At 34.7% G+C, this 15,625-nt stretch overlaps 1 protein-coding gene across 7 annotated transcripts in view; it reads right to left on the bottom strand.

Moving 5' to 3' along the window:
• Window positions 1-15,625, bottom strand: part of CFAP299 (cilia and flagella associated protein 299) — a 667,873-nt gene that overhangs the window by 412,583 nt on the left and 239,665 nt on the right. For all 7 annotated transcript variants that reach the window (XM_071093560.1, XM_071093559.1, XM_071093558.1 and 4 more), the window contains one exon: window positions 14,526-14,616. In XM_071093560.1, coding sequence (XP_070949661.1) covers window positions 14,526-14,616 — 91 coding nt within the window. The remainder of the gene's footprint in view (window positions 1-14,525; window positions 14,617-15,625) is intronic.

The raw sequence follows: 15,625 nt of genomic DNA, 5'->3' as shown, positions 1-15,625 counted from the left end.
AAGACTGCATAACCATCTGTCAGAGAAGCTCAAAGGAGGATTCCCATAATGAGACAGAGGCTGAACAAGATAAACTCTGCTCCGTTCGTTTCTAAGAGGCTACGGTTCAAAATGAAATTGGTGTCAAACACGTATCTGTCCCTCTCTGCTTTCCTCCTTCCCTTCCTTCCTCTCTCCCTCCTTCTACAATCCCTCTTTCCCTCTTCTGACTCCAAAAAGATAATTATAGAAAACAAGATCTTTCATTTGGTCAATTCTGTTTCATTCAAGAGAGTCTCACAAAGACTAATAGGTATGATGGGAACCCTCACCAGGGGTCAGATATAGACTGCTATGTATTGCATGCACTGCCAAATCCACTCTCCCCAAAGGAGAAAGTATTTTGGAACTGGATGTTCCTCCTCCTCAAATATTTTTCCAAGTATTTTGGATAACTTCACCACCTCAGAAAACACACCAGAAAATATGTCCATAATTTCCCTAGCTTGATAACTTAATAAATATTTCATACTGGATTGCAGATGTCAAAGTGGTATGCAGCATTCTTTCAAAGACACTTTCATTTCTTAGGTCCACAGAAAACCTTCAAACAACAGCAACTTGTTAAACTGTATATTCATTCCAGCATATTAATTCTCAACTAATTGAGATGTCATTTTATTTTGTGACTCTTTACTCCAATCCAATAAGATACAGAGCATTTATATCAACAAGTCAGTTATAACTAGCGTATTAAGTAGCATCTATTGCAAAGCAACAGATACATACAAAATTTTGGACAAGCCAGTGTGAGTATCACTAATAAAAGGGAAGCAAGCATAATTGGGCTTATTTTGTGGAAGAAAAAAGAAGGAAGAATGGTAATTGCAGGTGAAATACACATCTAAATGTCAACACCAAAACAACAAAACTTTTAGAAGATAACATAAGAATATATAATTGTGAATTTGAAATAGAAATCTATCTGTGTTATTTTTGGGAGGGGGGGAAAAGGGAGGGGGCTGCATGCAAGAAGGAAACCAATCTTGGCAGAGCCCTGGAGAGGTTCAGGACTCAGGAATTCCAGTAATATGGAAGGTAAGAAGGGTTAACTGGGGCTAAAACAAGGAGGTCATTTGAAAATACACTCTACCCATATGAAAAGAATTATCCATAGCCAGATAGTCATGCCTCTCAAACACCCTTGCAAAGGATTGAGGACTAATAACTAAAGAAATGGAACCAAGTCGCTGGGGAGAATTAGAGCACATAGCCTGGGACTTGGTGCCAAAGAGCAAGGCCTGCCATATTTAAGAGGGCCATTAACTAACAGAATATTCTCTCTCCAGTCATAGGTTGATGCAAAACCTATCAGTGATTACTAACTAGTTGACCCTAACTAGATTCACAGAGGTAATAGTCAGCTTTTGTGTTGTGTTATTCTTAAATGTTAATGAATAACCAAGAATCACTAGATATTTGGGAAAAATCTTGTTATGTGATAGACACAAATATATACAGAAAGAAAAATTCATCCTGGTAGACATAGAAGTAATTCAGGGAATAGAATAAAATTTTAAAACAAGCAAAGCAAAACAAAACAAGCAACAATTCTAGTTTTCTCAGGGATCACATAAGAATGCAACACTAAGATTAAAAACATAAAATGGTATACAATATTGTAAAATGAAAATGACATATAAAGCAAGATTATTCATGCTTTTAACATGAGGTATGTTCTGGAAAGGGTAAGGAGGAAAGAAAAATGAAAAACACTAGTGATATGCCTATTCAGCCCAATCCTATTGATATGGCTTGGCTTTGTGTCCCCACCCAAGCCTCATCTTGAATTATAATCCCCAGGTGTTGAGGAAGGACCCTGGTGCAACATAATTGAATCATGGGGGCAGTTTCCCCCATTCTGTTCTCATGATAGTGAATGAGTTCTCATGAGATCTGATGGTTTTATAAGTGATTGGAAAGTTCCTTCTTCAATCTCCATCTTTCCTGCCACCTTGTGAAGAAGGTGACTGCTGTCACTTCTGCCATGACTGTGAGTTTCCTGAAGCCTACCTGAGCCATGTGGAACTCAGAATCAAATTAAGCTTATTTCCTTATTACCCAGTCTTGGATATTTCTTTACAGCAGTGTGAAAATGGACTAATATACCTAGCATGTATAAATAATACAATCTTAACAGAAAAGGAAGAAAAGGAATGAGCATTTAAAATTAATAGACTGAACAATCTCAGAAAAGCTAGGGAAATTTAAGAAGCTAGAAAATACCCAAACATTTGGCAACTAAAAAACAACTTTTGGATAACTCATGGTTAAAAATAAACTAAAAAGGAGATTAGAAAATTTGGACTGCATGAAAATGAAAATACGACCTATCAAAATATCTGATGGTGCAAAAGTGGTGCTTAGAGGGAAATGTACAGCACTGAAACACCTATGTTAGAAAAGAAGAAAAATCTCAAATCGATGACCTAAACTTTCATCTAAAAAACTAGAAAAAGAAAAGCAAAAACCAAAGTAAGCAGAACAAAAGAAATAATAAATATCAGACATCAACAAAATTAACAACACAAAATCAATAGACAAAAATCAATGAAGCCAATAGCTGGCTCTTTGAGAAGATGGATAAAATCTCTAGCCAGCCTGCTCAGGAAGAAAGAGAAGACCAATATCTGGAGAGTGTGGATATCACCATAGATCCCACAGACACTAAAATGATAAGGGGATACTATAAGTAACTTTACGCCAAAAGATTTGACAAATTACAAATGCCAACATGAAGCTAGCGTTCAATAAAAGACAACTACCTTAATTATCATTGTAATAGTAAACATTGCAAAAGCCATATACTGGTCAGATAGGAAGGGGAGTAGCAATCCCTAGACAAGGAATGACAGCTAAATTGATTCTTCTGAGACTTTCCTCCCATATCTCAAAAACTGAAGCAGAGTATATATTTATAAAAAGTCACCCACCATGCCAATTCAAACATGTATTCTTGCTATCTTAACTGCAGTGAAGACATTGGTTCACATTTAGATCTTCCCCTCTGCTAAAAATGAATAAATAGAGATCAACAATGGAGTCAGACACCTACAGTTGGTCCAAAGAATAGCACCTGCCAATATATGCACAGCCACAGTCCTGTGAAGACCCAACTGTAAAATACATTCTTCTCCCAGACAAAATAGTGAGAATAAGGAATGGGAAGGCTCAATTGTGTTCCCTTTTTAGCTATGGCATCTAAATAAACATAATACTGTTTCAAAAGTTAGGTTGTAAAGAGCATTGAATTAATTCACCACATCTTAGAGTTAAGGAGAAAAAGAGAAGTCAGCATGATTGCTAAACTTCTGTTTCTGATCCAAACTGTGCTATACACACCAAACTCTAAAAGTATTAAATTATATTCAACTGGAAAATCAGAATAAAAATGTTTCAAATATTATGCAACACAATTTACTCCTAATAGCAAAAACGCTAAATTAGAACTGTTACATATTACTTCAGTGTTTTCTGCCAAATTCACCATCATGCTTTGCAAATTAGATTGAGCCATAATTTTCGTAAATTTTAGAGAGTAGTCGTGGTTATATCCCTCTTAATGCTCTGAAGATTAGCTCTGTTATTTATTAGAGCACACTCAACATCTTTCCTGACAAATGAATTTTATTAAAATCTTTCTTATGAGGCCCTCTTTTAATTTTGAGAAGTAAAACTATTTGTTTGACAGAATAGCCATTTAATTTATCCATGTCTAATGATATGTTTCACATAGCAAATTATTTTTTTTCCCTTCTTGTTTTGTATCATTTGTAACATGAAAGGCATTGTACTTGTTAACATTAGGCAGCCAGAAGTTTTTTCTAACAATTTATAGAGCTGAAGAAATAAATACTACTATCATTTTGCATCAAGGGTCAAATAGTCACATGGATATATTCGTCCTTTATTGCACATACACAAATCCAAAACAATCTGTAAATGCTTCCTCACTTATGTACAATAGCATGTTTTATAATTTCAGTAACACAAATGTTTTAAAAGGTAAAAACCCTTATGTACATCACTGCAAAGAGCAAATTCACTAATTTTACATTTTATTGCACCCACCCCATTTTGAATTCTATTTCTCCAAAATTTGTAGCAATTTTAATAGTTCTTAATTAGTATTTTAATATGTGAAAAAAGTACATAAAATTGAGTTTAAAAGAAGTCATAGCTTTCTTAGTTGCATACAGAGTGTGAATCCATAGACTCCAGTATACCAATGTTTTTGAAAGTTTCTTCTGGATGGAATTAGTAAAAATCGGTTCCCACAAAAGGATTATACTAAATGATTATTCTCTCTCTGTTAAAAATAAACTATACTAATTTTAAGGTCGTAGTTAGTGTTCTCTTCGCTGTAAACCACAAATTGAACTCTAAGCAAAATGGAGGATTTACTGAAATGGTCCTGCAGTATCTCCCAAATTCAAAGATCCCATTGAAGGCCCTTCCAAACAAAGGGACAGGTACACGGGTAGATTAGGGACCTCAGCAGCAGGAGATTATGATCACACATTTTAAAAGATTAGCCTCAGTGACTCCGAGGTTCTGTGTCTCTCCATTTCTAACGTCACTTTCCAACAGAGGGAATCCTATTGGCTGAACAGTAATTGATCATCTAGGTGGAGAGGGTTAGGGATTAGGGAGGATATCCATGGCCTCTAGGGCACCTGTCCTGGATCTGCATTCCATTTCCAGAGAAGAAAGAATTGTGAGGTGCCACCCCAAGGTTCTACCTCTTTGCTGCATGGTTTTTTTGTTTGTTTCTTTGTAAACAAGTTACTAGATATAATAAATTCACCAATAATTGTTCATTTAAAAATTTTCCTAAAGTATTATAATCTATGTTTCTTGCTTCTATGTATGACTATAAAATATTTCAAACATAAAGTTAAGAAAGATTAATATAAAAAATATTAACATAACTATTATATCTAATACTCAGGTAGCCAACATCCTGCTAAGCAACTTGCTCAAATCTTAACATTCTCACATATTGGAATCATAAATGTTATGTGAATCATAAATGTTAAAGAAACAAAGCATTATATAAAAGCCTATTCTTTAATCCTACTCTTCTCCCTCCTTTATTTTCCAACTTCCTCCTACCTAGCGCAACGTAACCCTTTTCCCTAACTTAAGGTATATTATTCCTCAATGTGTACTATATAGTTTTTATATGATTACAACATGAGTATGTCCATACAAATGATTGTTGTGTCAGTTTTTGAACTTTATATAAACATTTAAAATAATAAGTTATTAAGCATTCTATGTGTATGGGGTTTTTTTTGTTTGGTTGGTTTTTTGGTTTTTGTTGTTGTTGTTGTTTGTTTGTTTGTTTTTTTGAGACAGAGTCTCAACTCTGTCACCTGTCACCCAGGTTGAAGGGCAGTGGCTCAATCTCAGCTCACTGCAACCTCCGCCTCCTGGGTTCAAACAATTCTCCTTCCTCAGCCTCCCAAGTAGCTGAGTTATAGGCACCTGCCACCACACCTGGCTATTTTTTTTTTTTTTGTATTTTTAGTAGAGACAGGGTTTCGCCATGTTGGTCAGGCTAGTCTCGAACTCCTGACCTTGTGATCTGCCCATCTGAGCCTCCCAAAGTGCTGGGATTACAGGCGTGAGCCACCACATCCAGCTCATTCTGTCTTCTAAATAGTGTTTCAAATACTTCTACCTGTATAAATTGATTTAATCCTCACACACTTTCTATTTAATACAGTTTGTAATCCAATTTACAGATAAGGAAACTGAAACCCAAGAAGGAACGAACTCATCAGTGACTGAGACTCATTCTGTACACATCATTCTGAAACATGCCTTTTTTCCTTTTAACTAAACTCGATGTCTTTGAGATGATCTTACGTTGACATAAAGAATGTCTATATTTTTGCATTAATTTCTGTATAATGTCGCATTGTAAGAATGGACAACAACCTGTTCTTATGTTTATGAACATTTAGGTTATGCTGCTATTATGGGCAATGCTACAATTACACTTACATGATAATTACAGACTTGTAATTATCTCCTCGCTTATATGATTGAGAGTTTCTCTCAATTATTTATCTACTAGTATAAAGATTATACACATCTTTCTCTTTACTAGATATTGTCAAACTGCTCTCTAAAGTTGCCTAACGATGTACTCTACTGCCATCACCGAACATGGTTTCTTACTTCACATCTCACCTGCATTTGGAATAACACGTCTTTTTAAATTTTTGTCGATCTCGTGGGTGTGAAATATAGCTCATTTTAATTCTCTTGTCTTTGATTAGCAATCAGATTAGTACAGTTGAGTGTCTTTTCCTATTTATTGAACTATTTGGCTTCCTCATCCCTGAATTGCCTGTTTATAATCTGTACAGTTGTTGATTGGATTTTTTTAACTAGTAAAAATTCTTTTTAAGTTATTGATACAAATGCTTTGCCAGCTTTATGCATTACATATATATGTGGCTTGTCTTTAAACATTGCTAGTTATCTTTTGTCAATAAAGGATTTTAGTTTTAATGAAATCAGTTTTACTAAATTTTAATGGTTTGTGATTTTAGCATTTTGTTAAATAAATTCTTCCCAGGAGGTATAAAGAGATTTTTTTCCCATATTTTCATATTTAATTAAATCACATGGAAATAATATTCATGTTTCCATGGATGAGTGTCTCTCTTTGGGGGCTCAATGGTTAATAAGCCCAGATTCCAGACCCAGATTGCTTGAGTTTAAACATGTGTTTTACCATGAACTTTGGGTAAAATATTTAACCTCTCTGTGACTCGTTTTGTCACCTAGAAATAGAGATACAAATCAGGAGTGATTGAGTTAACATATAAAGTGCTTAGAGGATTGACAGTCATGCAATACAAGCTACTAATGTATCTACTGTTATTAACATCAGTTTTACCTGCTACATCTGAGCTAATACCCCACTCTCATAAGTAATATGTTTTCATAAGTCTTGCTCTGTGAAGGGCAATTTTGTTCATTTGCATAGTGGTTAAAATCAGACTCTGGAGCCAGACTGCCTAGATTTGATTTCAAGTCACTCACTAATCAGTTATGTAAACCTGGATAAGATGTTCAACCTCTTCGTGCCTCAGAATTCTCATCTATAAAGTGGATATAAAAATAATTCCTATTTCATATATGTGGTAAATATTAAGAGTTCAGGGATATAAAGCACTTATGAAAAATGCCCAGTACTTGGTAAGCTTTTAATATATGTTAGCTATTGCTGAAATTATAGTCATTATTATTATTATCTAATTGTCTTAATGAAGTATAATTGGCTGTCTTGATGCTGTCAGTTTGAAAAACCCAGCACCAATTATATATGGGACATGTACTAGCAGACACAAGATTTAACTGGGAAAGTTTCTTACATATGTAAAATTTTTGGACACCAAATCATGCTTGGGCTTTTGGTTATTTGCAAATGACCAAATACTTTTTATTTTAATTCAAATGACTATGTCTTATGTCAGATATGTAACACTAAAGATATCATTAAATTTTCACATAAAATGATTGATAACTTTAAATACCTAAACAAAATTATGTTTTGCTTACATAAGATGACATTATTGAAACAATTACATACTCCTTTTTTCTAAAATGGCTAGAACTAAGCTTTAGCATCTGTAGTTATAGAGCACTGCAGTGGATGTTGGTAGTATCCCTCTTAGATCTCATTTCCCAGGCAGATGTACCCAGCTCCAGAGCTGCAGGTGTTAAAAGCCAATAGTTCCCACCTGCACCCTCCTTGAAAGGACTGTCCTTAGCTGACAGGAGCTACTTCTCCATCTCCCACCTCTGTGGCAGCTGATGATTAATTGATGGAGAGAGGAAAGGCGAAGGAAATGTATACAAGCAAATTCCCCTTGCCGCAGACAGAACAATCTCTCATACATATTATTTCTGTGAGATCAGACTGAGACTAGATTTCCACTGAAACCACATCTCTGCCTAGCTTCTTCCTCTATAGTATTGTGCTTCCATCATGCCATAACAGGTTTCAAATGAAAGAACTTTCTCAATAGATCGCTTGCACTAAAATTGGCAGCCTAGGATCTGTTTTTAGGGAATCTGACCTAACATAACACATGGTATTTATGCTTTATTAAACATCTATAATGCAGTAGCTTGCACTTTAGGAGGCCCAGCAAGAGGGTAACTTGAGCCCAGGTGTTCACGACTAGCCTGGGCAATGTAGGGAAACCCTGTCTCTACAAATAACTCTAAAAAATAGCTGGGTGTGGCAACACATGCCAGTAGTTTCAGCTTTTCAGGATGCTGAGGTGGGAGGATACTTGAGTCCAGGAAATCTTGGCTGCAGTGAGCCATGATGGTACCACTGCGCTCCAACCTGGGCAACAGAGCAAAGCGCTGTCTCAGAAAAGAAAAAAAAAAAAAATACACCTACCAAGTTTTAGGCTTAGATGTACTTTACACATTATATAATTGTATTCTATAAATACCTCAGCAGTGTGAAAATTATTATCCCCATACTTTGGGTGGGGAAACTCAGGCTGTGTTGAGTTGAGAAATGTGTCTTTAGCTTGTGATAAGTAGAAAATTCAAGATTCAAACTCAGATAAGATGACTCCATAACCTTCACTCTGTCCTGCACTTCTCACTGCTTCTGTATCAAATTTTTATCCAGGAAATAAGGAAATTAAAGATCTATCCAGCTATACTTTTTCTAGTGAAATAAACGTTGATATACATTTTCCCCCAAATGTTGATGTAATTTATTTAAAATGAGGTTAAGATTGTGTGAGTCATATAATTTCCATAAGGGTTTATTAGTAGACAAGCATGAATTATATTAAAAAATAAATAAACATCTGTATAATACCTTCATTTTCTTGAAAGGGAACATTTTATAAAAGTTGGAAAATAGCAAGGAGGGAAAAGATCATGTCAGCACAATGTTATTGGTCATATACAACACAATCTTATGTTTCATAGAGATTTCAACACAGGAAATGGGTATATTAGGAACCACCTAATTCATAAGTTTTCCTGACCCAGGTACAGTGGTTTCTTTGAATGACTCTAAAGGAAAAGCTGTAGGGAATGTTTTTTTACTAGCTTCAATAATGCATATTTCAAAGCCAAAACTAGTCACCCATGTGACTGTTTACACAGTGAACATTCAGTGGGAAAATAAGTGTCAGTGGGTCTCACTTTTCCCACCCAGAACAGCATGTGACATGTGACCTTTCATTATTATCTTCATGAGTCTTTAATTAGAAGGGAAATGTTTTATTTTTACTTTTTTCACTCAACAAATCAGGGATTCTTAGTTTGCTACTATCTGAAAAATAATTATCTCCTCCCCTAGCTGCTTGTTCACTAGAAAGAGTTACATAATCCTATTACATTAGAAGCACTATAGGGAGGACCCATCTCCCAAACATCTTTTTTAACAAATGGTAAAGTGGTTTGGACAGAGTATAAGTTAAAATGGAGAGGGGTTCCTACAACACTAAAAAAATCTATAGTGTTTCTTTAAAAAATATTCTGATGGCTATAATATCTTATGATGACCAGCAATCTTTGCATCTCTAATAAAATCTATAAGCAACTGATTGTCTCAAAGAACTGTTTCAACTATCTTTTCTAAAGAGAAATTCAAATCTAATCAATGTTTTCCTTAAAGACTATGAGCAAAAGTATTGCATATTTTCTATATCTATTTTATTCACAATTATAGCTTTAGCAGTTATAACACTCCTTTATTATAAAATTTATTATATATTAAATAGTTGTCATGTATCATACAGTGTGACAAATGTTTAATCTATATTTTCAATAATCAATATTAAGATGAAGGTACTCTTTTAATTCCCACATTACAGAGAAGGAAATTGTGGCTTAGAAAATACAGTAATGTCCTTTGCAATCCATAATACTTGGTAGGCAGTGAGTCTGGAACTTCAGTCTAGTTACTGTCTACCTCAAAATTCTGTTTTATAATCACTGAACTATACTAAATCCTCTAAAGCCAGGATTATACTTCTTTCCATTATTAAAATTATTATCAGCTGCTCACTCTCCACTGAATCTCACAAATCACCATTTCTTACATAAAAACAAGCACATGGTGTGCAGATTTTATCTCCTAAGTAATCACTCAATCTATCTTTCTCTTCCCATTCATTTTGTCATTTATTTATCTCAGCCTTCTATTATGTATTGCCTGAACTGTTACAATGGCCTCTCAGTTGACCTCCCTGTCTTATATCTCATTCCCCATCTCTATGGAGACACACTTATCCCCATATACTGCTGCCGGTGTACTCTTAAATTGCATGTCTGATCACATTAACCATTTGTATACATTCTTTTAAAGACATTCATCACCTTCATCTCAGTAACACTGTCCTTGCTACTGAGCACAGTAACAGAGCCCTTAGACCTGTCTGTTACCAATCTCTTTGGCTTCATTGCCTTCTCTCCCACATTGATTTGAGAATTATTTACCAAGTAAAATTGACCAGGGTTCGTGACCAAATGGATGTGAGATCTGATAAGTGGAAAAGGAAAAACAAATAACTTACTAATAGAGTAAATGTTGAGCATTTGAGGGATAGCAATATGGAGGTAAACTTTGGAGTAGAATTCAGATCTTTTTCTCCAGCTTCTTAATATCTGCACATATTCTTTTGTCAAAAACAACTCAAATTCAGTATGTTCAAAATCAACCACATGATCTCTGTCCCCCATTTCTGATCTTTTAGTGCACTACATCTCAGAGTGGCAGCATCATCTATCCATCTCCAAAGACCACCCCCTTTCTTTCTACCCCTTCCTTAACTATATCTTATCACAGCATCCTGCCAAGTTTGCCTTCTAAATAGCTCTCAAATCATTTCTCTTCTTTTCATCTGATTTTGCAATGCATCCGCTGGCATCTGCTTCATCCTTTCTGAAATTTATTCCCTATACTAAAGGCACACTGATGTTTTCTGTCTGAAAATCTGATTATATCATCCTCTATCCACTTACACACAATCAGAGCTTTTTGTGTTTTTCCTCCATAGCACCTGTCACATTGCATTTTTGCTTTTATTTCTTTTTTTTTTTTTTCCTTTTTTTTTTTTTGAGACGGAGTCTCGCTCTGTCGCCCAGGCTGGAGTGCAGTGGCCGGATCTCAGCTCACTGCAAGCTCCGCCTCCCGGGTTCACGCCATTCTCCTGCCTCAGCCTCCCGAGTAGCTGGGACTATAGGCGCCCTCCACCTCGCCCGGCTAGTTTTTTGTATTTTTTAGTAGAGACGGGGTTTCACCGTGTTAGCCAGGATGGTCTCAATCTCCTGACCTCGTGATCCTCCCGTCTCGGCCTCCCAAAGTGCTGGGATTACAGGCGTGAGCCACCGCGCCCGGCCGCTTTTATTTCTATACAAATAATGATTATTTGATTATTCATTTTCTGCCCCAAACAACTGTAAGCTCCATAAGCACTTGCCACCCATTGTATCCCAAGCAGTTAGTACGATGCCTTATATAGAGCCATTTATCACTATTTGTTTAATGACTAACTGAAAAAAACATAATTAATAGATAAACAAAAAGGATCTAGGTTTCTGTTTTTTGTAGCAAGAAACATAGTCAGTGAACTCATGGGTTTTGATGGTTCACTAAGGGAAAATGTGTATAGTAGAAGCGATATAGGTCAACCGGAGGTATAAGGTGATCAGCCCAAGAAAGAGATTGAGTTAACAAGTCAGAAGAAAGTAGAAAAACTGTAAGATAACTATATCATAGACACCAAGAAAGGAAATAAAACAGATTGATCTGCTATGCAAATACTTCAGAGTAGTCTTGAAAGAAATTGAAAATTATTGTCTCAAAATAATCCATTTCCCCTCTCTAATTTCTAACTAGTTTTTTCTTCAATTACCACATCTTGACCTCTAAGATGTTCCTTAGTCTCTAACATATACATGAAATGCTCTCAAGATGTACATCTTCATTAAAGCATCCTGTGTAATTCTCCCGTTCCTACTGCAACATTTCTGGAGATTAAATTATGTCCTAGTTTCAGCCTCATTTAAATATTTAATTTCTATAAATTTTCCACTGATATTTCTGAGAAAATGCATTTGTAATAGCTCATATATTTATTCGATGAGTTCAGGTCTCTGAATTTTTTACATCTGTTTGAATTACCGTCATTTGCCTCTCATGTGAGTTGTTGGCTATTCTAAAACAGACCGGTACAATGTGCTGTGCCAAGCACTTATCATAAGCATACACTTTGCAAATGCTTCACTGTGGTAGTAGTGTTAAAAACTTCATAGCATGAGCAATCAGAAAGCTACACTTGCTCGGGAAACAATAGATCTGCATACAATTGAGAAATAAATAATAAAATTATTCATTTTAGTCTTTTAAGAATTTTTAAACCTAAAATACATGAGGTGTGAGGTAGAAACATTTTCACACATGAACGGCTCATATTTAAAATAAAGCTAAATAGCTACATTACTAGGGAAAAACATTCATTGTCCCTGTCATTTGAAGTACTGTACAACAAATAAAAAATTTTAAAAATATTTTTGTACATAAATTGCACATAAATTTCAATGTTTTGTCTAAACAGATGATGGAAGAGCATATTAATTTAAATATTAATATTATATTTTCTATAGTATTCATCTAGAGCTGAATTTAATTATTCCATTTTTATTTTGTCTTACTTTCTATCTCTACTCTGAAAAATATAAACCCGCTAAGGTCATGAACTCTGCAGCACCTCAGACTCCCAATGCCTAGAACCATTCCAACCTTGTGCAAATGCACAAGAAATATGTTTTGGGTGACTGGAAAATGAATGGAAGTTGAGCAAGAACATATATAGGTATATCATTTAGAAGTCTGTTTTAATTTCTTTAAGATATAATAATGGCTTGAATCAAGGTAAACGATACTTAGGATGATTAAAGTAAATTGATTTGACTTATACTTAAGAGAACTTGGTAGGTAGCTTATTCAACATGGGTGAGAGAAAGAGTCTGTAACTGACATGCTTCTGATCTGAGTAAGATGGTGGTTAGTGCTGTAATTTGTCATCAAAGGAGATAACAATGGAAGAACAAGATAAAGAAGATGTGTTTGAAAAGAAGCATATCATTGCGGTTCAAATCACAGACTCTGGGTCTCTAAAGCTGTCTGTGCTTGCTGGTCCTACTATTTAATCGTCGACCATTTTTTTCAACCTTATGGAATTTGTTTTCTACCTTTACTGTGGGTGGAATTTGTTCTTGACAAATTAAAAAAATAATAATAATCTACAGGCAAACACAATGGATGGTTTTTCAGTCCTTATCTTGTTTGACCACTGATAATCATTTGCTCCTTCTTGGACGTCCTTAACAGGTTCTTTGACACCACTTTCTCCTGCCTTTCCTCAAACATCTCTAGCTGCTGTACTAACAGTCAGATAAATTCCCGACTTTTCTGCTGTGATTACTAAGGCTGTCCAAAGTCTAGTCTCTGCCCATGTTTCCATCCCCACCCTTTTAAAACCTCTGTCAGCCTACTTCCTACAAGAAATGTTCCCTTATTTTAAGTCAGGGCTAATTCTATTCTATTAACTAAACATGGTATGATTTTTTTCTCTCTCTGAAGTACATTGAGGGTTTTGCCTGCATGTGATATTTTCAGCGGATCTGATAGTGAGAAAAACTCCAAGTCTTTTTTGAGAAAGTATTGGTAGAATAGATGTCCTTATATATGTATTGTTCTGTTGCTCTAAATATTTTTTATCACACTATTTCTGATTTTCTGTAAGTCAGTCACTTACTACACTTTTAGCACGAATATTTGCCTTTTCTATTAAATTTAATTTGGAATATGTTAAGACTTACACAGACTGTTATCACAAATATCATATTAACAAAGCATGAAAGTAAATCTTTATTCCAAATAATATTCACATACTCTACATATTTGATATAGCACACATTTTAATAAAGTAAAAGTATATTCTCCTTGGATCATTCAAAATAATAATGGTAACACATATTCTTCTATTATATGATTTCTATCACATCTTCCAAAGTAGGACTAGAAGACAGACTATGTATGGTACTATATTCTAGGAGTCACGTAAAATCAGGGGACAAAACTTGGGGTCAGTTGGTGATGCAACTTGAGAGAGTGTAAAAAGAGGTTAAGTTTAAAAGAAGCTGGAGGCTTTACCTAGGTTAAAGAACCATTCTGCCACGCAAAGGCATTTTCTTTGCAATGAATGTTTAGAATCCTTTTTCTTTTTAACCATTTGGCTACTTCTAGATATGTAAATGAGAATCTTTGACTTTTTACATTTATTCCTATAATATATAATTAATAAAGAGGAACCATATTTTACATCTTACAAATTAAGAAAGATATTTAATGTTATATTTTTAATGTTAATTGTGCCTTTAGTGTATACATTTTAAGCTATTAGGTGAAATGTACTTACACTCAGTTTTCCATTGCGATTGTCTTCTTCTCTCATTGCCAGGGCCATCAGAAAATTATCTTGTAGGTCTTTACCAGCACTTGTTAGTGTCCTGTAAAAAGCAGATCTTCAGTTGTAATATATTAGATAACAAATATGTTTCCAACACTCTGGAGCCAACAATAATGCTTCTTTATTCCAAGTGACAACTTCCTTGCAACATGAAAACCATATAAATAAAATCATTATGATCTGCTAGATTCATCAATTTAATTTTATACAGTAATAGAGTCTTTATTTATAAATAGTTGAAATCAAGCCTTTAAATAATATATCCATATCAGGATTCATGGCAGATATTATTTCATTTACATGCCCATTTTGTTCTTTTTTTAATATATCATGAAAAGTCAACATGCTTGTACTGCTCACTTCCCATACAAATTTTAAATTGCCTATAATTTTAGTACAGTTTATTCATTAATTTGGGGAAATGAAAATACTAGACACCTATGCTAATATAGTTACTGGAGTAGAGCATTAATTTTAGCTCTATGAGTAGAAACAATCAAGGGAGGAAAGGAAACTAGGTTGACTTATCTTTGTTAGATGAAGGGAAGCATCAAGAATTCAAAAAATAACATTCTCTGGAAATATATTTTAAAAGAAATGTATCACAAAGATCTCAATCAAACAAAACTGAACCACATAATAGTGAGTTCAAGAGTGATTTGTGAAATAATCATCTTTTCTTTATACAGCAATTTCCTACATATTCCACAAACTTTTTCATCATGTGTCTGCTATGTACCAGGAACTGTATCAGGGCACAATCATGCACAAGACATAGTTCCTGCTCTCAAGTTGCCTATGGTCTCATAGAGGTAAACAGATACATAAACATAATGTCATACCATGTGATAACTGGAATAATAGAGATATAGACCAAGTATCAGAGGAGTTCATAAAACAAGTGTCTTACTCAATGAAAAGTCACTTAATCTCAAAATTAAAACCAATTACTCTTGAACTTAATGTTAAAACTTGACGTAGTATATACTAACCAGTTTGTGGGGTGGAAGGAGAGCGTTATCAGTAACTACAAAGGAATAAAGAAATAC

This window comes from Macaca nemestrina, chromosome 3 (genome assembly GCF_043159975.1).
Source record: "Macaca nemestrina isolate mMacNem1 chromosome 3, mMacNem.hap1, whole genome shotgun sequence".
Classification (NCBI taxonomy): Eukaryota; Metazoa; Chordata; class Mammalia; order Primates; family Cercopithecidae; genus Macaca; species Macaca nemestrina.
The sequence above is the reverse complement of the archived record's forward strand: the minus strand, read 5'-3'. Positions and strand labels throughout refer to the sequence as shown.